The 8,794-nt window shown below is 33.3% G+C and overlaps 2 protein-coding genes across 2 annotated transcripts; both read left to right on the top strand.

Moving 5' to 3' along the window:
* On the top strand, window positions 2,206–6,351 carry LOC109325190 (KH domain-containing protein At2g38610-like). The gene is made up of 7 exons (XM_019557388.1): window positions 2,206–2,420; window positions 2,513–2,601; window positions 2,847–2,998; window positions 5,045–5,161; window positions 5,263–5,379; window positions 5,480–5,623; window positions 5,723–6,351. Exons 1-7 carry the CDS (start codon window positions 2,341–2,343, stop codon window positions 5,867–5,869), a joined length of 846 nt encoding a protein of 281 aa, XP_019412933.1. The 5' UTR covers window positions 2,206–2,340; the 3' UTR covers window positions 5,870–6,351.
* Window positions 7,300–8,660, top strand: LOC109325188 (protein RETICULATA-RELATED 3, chloroplastic-like). The gene has a single exon (XM_019557385.1). It carries the CDS (start codon window positions 7,363–7,365, stop codon window positions 8,407–8,409), a length of 1,047 nt encoding a protein of 348 aa, XP_019412930.1. The 5' UTR covers window positions 7,300–7,362; the 3' UTR covers window positions 8,410–8,660.

The following is an 8,794-nucleotide window of genomic DNA, read 5'->3' as shown; positions in this document are numbered from 1 at the left end:
GGACATAGGACATAGGACATAGAAGGGAGGGAAGAGTTGTAAGAGCGTGGAGTGTCATGGTCCAGCTAAGACCGTGTACGGTGATGGCATAACATCATTATTATATGTGCTGTTCCTCCAAATATTTTTAATGAAATTTCGACCTCTAATTTAACTACACTATTTTCAAAGTTAAAATTAATAACTTCAAACAATTTGGTTTTTGATTAAGTGCATGCCAAACACGCGTCTCCACTCACTCTCTCACTCTCTCTCTCTCTGCATTGTGCCACTCAAATCTAATCTTATCTTTTTTACCACACTTCTTCCCTTCCCCCCAACTCAAATCTTTTTTCACTCGGTCAACCATGTTTCTATCACTCATATTGTAATTGGATTGTGTTTCTTAAATCTCAACAAATTTTACTTGTGAGTTAACAGTTCGAGTTGTAGGATTGTCAACTTAGGAGACTCTTACATTACTATTTACCTTAAGTAGAGTTAATCTCATTATAGCTGTAAGTAGTATAATATTTTTGTCTAAGACTTTAAATTGTGTTAAATTCCAATCTTAAGCTTTTTTTTAACACTATTAGCCCATAAACAAGGCATTGGAGGTTGAAAGAGCATAAACAAGATCGTGATTTGAAATTATTTAGTAAGATTAAATTAATTAGTTAGTTGATACTTATAAAATTAGGGGCTATCATTTGATTTCCTATATATAAAATTTGTCTTTTAAATATTGACCAGACCAAATTTATACTTGAACTTGTCTGTGGACACAAAGAAATTCGAACATGCATGAGGGATAAGATAAAATAAAGATATGTCTTGGTTGATTCAAAATAAAAATAAAAAACATATAATTATAGATTTATCCTTCGGACTAGAATAACAAGCCTAAAATAACTTTGAAGATTTACAAAGAGTATCAAAATTAAGATAATTTTATGTAAGAATACGTATTACACTATGCTTTTGAATCACAAGAGAGATTTTAATAAATGACAGATTTATTCAATCTATCAACAATTGAGCCAAATTTAATATATGATAAGAAATTTGCTCTTTCTATTGATTCCTCCATATATTGGATCAATAGAAATACTTGAATGAAGTATTATGTCCGTCCATGATATGTAGTAGACAAAGAAAATTAATCAGCATTACATGAGAGTGAATTATCTATCCAGATGAAGAAGCGAAAAGGCATGAAGAGCAAATGAGTTAGAATTCAAGAATATATTGCTATTCTTCTATGGCAATGTAGGATGGAAAATGGGAGCCTATAAATTAGGTAAGACTTCTCATTCTCAATATAGATATGGCAAAATAGATTGTCCGGTTCATTTTGTTTATATGTGTAAATGTCTGCAAAATTTAATCGGACATGGACATAACCACATTATTTTAATGAACAAAATTGCATATCCAACATGTCTTAAAATGAACTAATGAACATGTAAGTGGTCTCCATACTTGTTTGGCTACTACCAAGTGTATCCTTTCACCCTTTAGGTAAAGATCTAATCTCTTTCAAAGTTTGTGATTGACTCTTCCAATAAGTGTTAATATCAGGAATCCAACTCTTAACATTTTGCTCATTCTAAGGATCTAGCAATGTTTTATATTACTTTACCAACTCTAAACTCACAGACATTGATGAATAATTAAAACTGAAAAATTATAAATAAAATAAAAAAAATTAAATAAAGTAGTGGAAGAAAACAAAATTTAATATTTTATATGAAGTTGAAGAAATCATATCACATCATAATTTTTGAAATATTAAAAATCATATTAGATCATGATCTATTTAATTTTTTTCTTAAATCATTAATACTTAAAAAAAAAGTAATACAAATAAATAAAAATAATAAAAATAATATATATATATATTATTCTGTTATATAATAAGGCTGCTGCCAAAATGTATGTTTACAATTACATGCTTAATTGTAGCCGGTGCCGTTTCCTGTTCCAGTCCACTGTGTTGAACATTATAATTTATTAATATTATTTTGTCCTTATTGAATTTTTACAACGCAGCCCGTGGGACATGGGAAATTATATGAAATAATAATAATAATCACAATAAAGGAAATATATATTGAGGCTGGCAGACAGACAGAAAAGAAGAAATAAAAAAATAAAAAAATAAAAAATTGGTAGGTTTCCTTTTTGTGTAAAATTGGTAGAGAAGTGAGGGTTGTTTATTGTTTATTGTTTATTGTTTCATGGTTGTGTGTTTGTGTTTGTGTTGTTGTTGAAGAAGTGAAGTAGAGCACCTTTTGATGTGGTTTCTATATTTTTAAGGTTTGTTTGGTTATTATTGTTGAAAGAAAGAAAGGAAGAAAGATGTCAGGTTTGTATAATAAGAACTTCTCAGCAGCTAGAACTGGTTCTCCACAGATTAGAACCCATTCTGACGTGGAAAGGTGTGTTTATGTTATGCTATGTTATGTTATGTTATGTTTATGTTATGTTTATGTTATGTTATGTTTTCCTTATTTCTCTTTTGTTTTCTCAGTCACTATCTTTCTGACTTGCTAGCTGAACATCACAAGCTTGCTCCTTTTTTACAACTCTTTCCTATTTGCACTCGCCTCTTGAATCAAGGTTTCTTTCTCTTTTCTATTTCTTTATTATTCATATCACTTTTCAATACCCTCAATTCACTCACATACCCTCAATTCAGTACACCTTTTTGCACACTTATAACTTTCTACCAATCTCTTCAATCAATCATCCAATATGCATTCTTATATATATATATACATGTAAGATTATCAAATTATATATTTGCTGACATAGTTTATCACTCAATATAGTCTTCAATAGCGAGTTTCTTTGTCTATGTGCAGAAATATTAAGAGTTTCTGGAATGTTGTCAAACCAAGGTTTTGGTGATTTTGATCGACTGCAGCATAGAAGCCCTAGTCCTATGGCTTCTTCAAATATCATGTCAAATGCCACTGGGACAGGGTTGGGTGGATGGAATAGTCTCCAACAGGAGGTGACTACTGCTTTTAATTAAATTATTATTAATTGTTGCATCTCATATTATGATTGTATCATTGGGGAATTGTATATGTGTGGATCCTCATGTAACCTAAACCCTTGTATTCATTCTCTAATAACAGTAAAGTAATGCAATGGAGCGCGTTGCTTGATTACTTAGCTTAAATTAGTGGCAAGATCTTGAAAGTCATACATTATTTAGGAATTTTGAATATCTTAATAAAACCAATATTTTGGTTAATAGGTGTGTGTGCCTGTGAACACATATGTGTGTATTATTGTGATTAAAAAATGAATCTTCTTGGATAAAAGTACTAGATTAGATGATAAGATGTCCTCATAGAAAAGACAATAGGAAACAAGAAAGAACAGCCAAACTAAACATTTAACCCAAGCAAAGCTCTATCTTGGTATATCCACCAAAGGTCCACTAAGTAGTCATGCGCAAGCACCATAAAGAAGGGAAGAAAACCACTTTATCTCATAAAAGATGCCAATGTAAGTGCCTGCCATTTTGATTTGTAGCCTTGTTAGGGCGGCCCAGTACATGAGCCTCTCACCTAGTAGGGCCTAGGGAGGGTTGATGTACGCACTTTACTCTCACAAGCTAAGAGGCCGTTTTCAGGGTTTAAACTCATATCCTCCATGTCACAAGTTAAGCAACCTTACCGCTGCGTCGAAGCTCACCCTCATTTGCAGCGTTCCTTTAAAGAAATAAAAGTTTGCTAGTCTTAACACATAAGACGACCTTTAGGGAAGAGGTATAGATCTTTGTGGAGCTTGAAGTCTTAATATATAAAATGGTCTTAGTATTAATCTTATAAAAGAAGAGATCCAAACTGGTCCTTGGAAAAATATGGGGATACATTTGGTCCCTAAGAAATGAAAAATTCTCTGATAGCGACCAAAATGTCCCTTAAATTTATTCGAAAATTACTAATTTGACCTGCATTTGAGATTTTGGATGACCTTATTAAGATTTTTTATTTTTACGGGACCAAACGTGTCCTAGTGATTGTTTTTGGAGGGACAATTTCGGTATTGCAGTTGAAGTTCACCTTCAAAAGGGATGGAGGTATGATTTACAAGTAAAGGCTTCAGAGGGATCTAAGGAATAAATCTTTCTATCCAGCTTTTATATTGGCATTAGCTTGATGTCCAACATTTCCTGTGTTAGGGGGCGTTTGGGAGGTTTATAGAGAGTATGTTTGGACTTATGAGAATATCTTATGAAAATAATCTTATAAAATAGTTTATGATCCTCCTATAAGCTGTTTTTAGCTTGTTTCAATAAGCTTGCCTGAGATGCTTATTAAAATAAGCTCCTTTTTAGCTTATTTCAAACTAACTTATTGAATAAATGCTTCATTAAGTTGATTATCCAAAAGCTCCCTTAATACTTTGCACTACAGTTGTCACATGACTTTCATATACACCTGCCATGATGATGGTGCTTTGACATTTAATTTCAAGTGGTGCTTGTTTTTTTATTGCACAATGTGTATATACATTTCTATCTATATAACATATTGGTTGATTTTTATGTGTTTCCTCTTATATAAATGACAAAGTAATATACCATAATAATATTCTGAGGTTGTCTATGCTTTTGTAATTAATTTTTCATGATAACACACCAGACAAGGTTGTACTTGCATAAAAATTGGGCTTAGATGTTTATTCCTGATCTGAAGATGGGAAGAAATATATATACAAGTGAAGCAATACCTAATACAAAACTAAAGGATTGAGTCTTTCCTTCTAGTAATAACAGTTTTGTACTTAAACCAATTTCATTAAGTCAATGAGTGCCTCTGAAGCAACATAAAATTTGACTGATCTTAATGTTATCCATGAAAAGTAAACAACATGACTTGCAGAGAACTTTAACATTTAACTCGTTCATTATCAGATTTTTGTAATTTCCTGTTTTTTTTTTGCTTATCTAGATTGAATGCTAGTTGCTTGTCGATTTCATTTCTATGACAAAAGGCATTATCATTTATATGTCAACATTTCTTTCTTTGAAAAACAAAAACAGAGATTTTCTGGACCCCCGGGAATGACAATGGATTGGCAAAGTGCACCAGCAAGTCCTAGTTCATACACTGTTAAGCGAATCTTGCGCCTAGAAATTCCAGTAGATACATACCCCAATGTAAGCTTTTTACACAAATAACGAATGCACTTCATCTTTTCTGGAACTAAATGCTCTCTCAAATAGAAGTAATAAAAATATATTGCTCCTTGTTGTATTAGTTCAATTTTGTTGGAAGACTCCTGGGACCAAGAGGCAATTCTTTAAAACGGGTAGAAGCTACTACAGGTTGCCGTGTTTATATTAGAGGAAAAGGATCGATAAAGGATCCAGAAAAGGTAATGAACTTAAACATATAATTTTCCAGTGTCGTGATTGATATGTCTATGTAAATTGTATATTTGTATCAACTGAGATGACCAATCTTTCAATCTTAAGGAAGAGAAATTGCGAGGAAGGCCAGGCTATGAGCATCTGAATGAACCGCTGCACATTTTGATTGAGGCTGATTTACCTGCTAATGTTGTTGACATAAGGCTGAGGCAGGCTCAGGAAATCATAGAAGAACTCCTCAAGCCTGTGGTAAGTTACATATATTTGTTTGTTATTTCGGATGAACAAATATTGTTCTTCAACTTGTCTTTTTAAAAAGTGTGTTGGATGTCAAATATTGATATGCAGGAGGAGTCAGAGGACTTTATTAAGAGGCAGCAGTTGCGCGAATTAGCTATGCTGAATTCAAACATGAGAGAAGAGAGTCCAGGGCCAAGCGGTAGCGTGTCTCCGTTCAATTCTAGTGGAATGAAGCGAGCGAAAACGGGTCGCTAAAAAGGTGTAAATGTGTAATGTGCTCCTCCAACCTATTCCTTATTGCATCTTCCACTGCATGTTATGTCTCTCAATCAATGAAACAAAGAATACTCTTGCATTGTGGTGGATTTTTCACTTTTCTCCCTACTTTTTCTTCTTCTTGTGGAACCGCAGGAGACATAGCTGGAGAATAGTTGGGTATTGAGAATAGGTTTGTTGAAATCAATCCTTATTTTATTGTAAACTTTAATACTTTCATTGGATTTATTCTTGCATTAGTCACTTTTGATAAGTGTGGAATTATACATGTGATGGTGAGGTTATAGGCTTATAGCTTATATATAGGTGTAAGATTATGAAAGTGTTGTGCACATGTGACATGTATCATGCTATATTTTGATATTTATTTCAAGTTAGCAAGCATAGGGCTGGATTATATATATATATATAGTTTATTTGTCACAAGCAGCATTTGTTGGAATTATCATGTCAAATAAATATGTAATATGTGTGGCCATTAGTTTATATAGATGAATGATACATATAAATGTTTTATAATTGGTCTCAATATATATGGTTCTATAATTTAATGTCCAATCCCTTTGCCTCAAATAGATTATCCCCTCCTTTAAACCAAACAATCACTAGTGACAAAAACCTTTACAAATTGTTTATAACAAAGTTTAGAAATTGGGTGTGTCAATGATGTTTTGGGCGATATAGAAAAGATAAGGAAAATATGTTAACTTACTTTCAAAATCTGTTTTTTATTTTACCTATTTTAAAGGCCAACTTTCAAAATCGGGTTATTTTCAATCGATTTTTATTACTTTTTTATTTTCTAAAGTTGCTCATTAGATGGCAATAGACAGAAATACAACATTTAAAGCAAACTAAAAATGATGGAATAATAATAAGTTAATTATTCTTATTTACTATATATACAACAAATGATAAGAAGAATATAACTAACCCATTATTTGTCATGTGTATATGCATACTTGAAGATGATTATTTTTTGGGTTGGTTGGTGGATAATTCAAGACATTAATTTGGTTGATTATTTATGGTTGAAGTCTGATGGTCATGGAGAAAGTGTAATGCTCTTGTCGAGAAATGAGTGAGAGGATTTGTGTCATGCAAAATTCTATTGGCAAGAAAAACTAGCAACACATATTGATTTTAACGGGAGAGATTTGTGTGATGTGCAACTTGCACATTAGATGCATGTTAGTATAGATTCATTAATTAGATGTATAGTAATCATTCATCATATTCTTTTTTCTTTCCTCTAACTCTTATTAAAACAATTGACTTATTTCTAGCACCGTTTATCTTGAGTTAGACTCATCTGATTAATGGAGAGACAAGTTGTGATAAAATGCACAACAAAACTAAAAATAATAACATTTATCATCTTTAATGATGATCCAATCGAAGAAGGTAAATATGAGATCTTGAATTAGTCATCTCATATATCTCCTCTCTTTTCTCTTCATAGATTACATAAAATGACTCAACTTCGCTTTCCCCCTCTCTCTCCTCACTTTTATCACTCTCTCTCTCAACAAAACAACAATAACAATAACACACTTTCTCTTCCTTTTCCATCTTCTTCTTGTTCATCTCAAAAGTTCCACCTTCACAACAACAACAACCCATCTCGCCTTTCCTCCCAAAGTTTCAAACTTCACTCTTCCTCCGCCGCTGGAGGCAACAATGGCGGAGGAACCAGCGGAGGCAACAATAGTGGCGGCGATCATAACAATGATGAAAATTCCAATGACCCATCGTCAAATTTGTCAAGTTTTGGAATATTGGGTCTATTTGTAGAAGGATGGAGATCAAGGGTAGGAGCAGATCCACAGTTCCCATTCAAGGTTCTAATGGAAGAGCTTGTTGGTGTACCTGCTTGTATTGTTGGTGACATGGCATCACGCCCCAACTTTGGTTTTAACGAACTTGATCTAGTTTTGTCAACCTTAGTTGTTGGATCAATCATCAGTTTCACAGTCATGTATCTCTTAGCACCAACACCTTCTATTTCTTCAACAACCTTGCCTTCTATCTTTGCCACTTCTCCAAAAAGTCACATGTTTGAACCTGGTCTATTCTCTCTTATGGACCGCTTTGGAACTTTGGTTTACAAAGGTTCTATTCTTGCTGTTGCTGGTTTAGCTGCTGGGCTTGTTGGGACTCTACTCTCAAATGGGTTGACCAAAATGAGGGTAAAATTGGAAGAGAATGTGGGACCCACTAAGAAGTCACCACCTATTGTTTTGAATGCTTTGACTTGGGCTGCACATATGGGAATTAGTACTAATTTGAGATACCAGAGTTTGAATGGTATTGAGTTTGTGTTGGAGAGAGGGCTTAGTCCATCGGTTTTCAAGAGTTGTGTGTTGGTGCTAAGGGTATTGAACAATGTGCTTGGAGGAATGTCTTTTGTGGTGTTGGCTAGGTTGACTGGTGCACAAAGTGTTGGGGAACAAGACAAAAAGGTTGTCCAAGTTGGTGGTCCAGAGGAGAATCATAATAATCAGTCAACATCAAACTGATCACATCATATCACTTCACTCACTTTCCTTTGTTTTCAATATCAGATCATCATTTGTCCTCTAATTACTGTTATTTCCTATACCAAAAGAATGACCTCATGTCCTATATACTTTCTATACTCTTTTCTCTTTAATTTACATATGCATAGGGAGTCACACAAATGATTAACATAATTAACGTTGTTATCCCTGGAAATAGAGGAAGTGATAATACTCAGGTGTTGTATCATAGGTGTTTGTTCTTCAATAAATGAGTATGATATTTGGCCATGATAAATGTCTTGATTATTAAAAGAATTACATAACAATGTTTTATTTGGGCCTATTAAGGCTTAGCTTTGATTGTTACCTAAACAGAATATGGGCAAATGGCCTTACCATCCAT

Source organism: Lupinus angustifolius, chromosome LG13 (assembly GCF_001865875.1).
Source record: "Lupinus angustifolius cultivar Tanjil chromosome LG13, LupAngTanjil_v1.0, whole genome shotgun sequence".
In the NCBI taxonomy this organism is placed as follows: domain Eukaryota; kingdom Viridiplantae; phylum Streptophyta; class Magnoliopsida; order Fabales; family Fabaceae; genus Lupinus; species Lupinus angustifolius.
Note: the sequence above shows the minus strand (reverse complement) of the source record. Positions and strands in the feature narration are given on the sequence as shown.

What these genes read in the sequence shown, in the direction of transcription:
- LOC109325188 (XM_019557385.1), top strand. Translation starts at nt 7,363, where the DNA reads ATGACTCAACTTCGCTTTCCCCCTCTCTCTCCTCACTTTTATCACTCT.
- LOC109325190 (XM_019557388.1), top strand. Translation starts at nt 2,341, where the DNA reads ATGTCAGGTTTGTATAATAAGAACTTCTCAGCAGCTAGAACTGGTTCT. An exon ending in CAGTAGATACATACCCCAAT is followed by an intron (nt 5,162 to 5,262) that starts GTAAGCTTTTTA and finishes TTGTTGTATTAG; the next exon opens with TTCAATTTTGTTGGAAGACT. An exon ending in AAGAACTCCTCAAGCCTGTG is followed by an intron (nt 5,624 to 5,722) that starts GTAAGTTACATA and finishes ATTGATATGCAG; the next exon opens with GAGGAGTCAGAGGACTTTAT.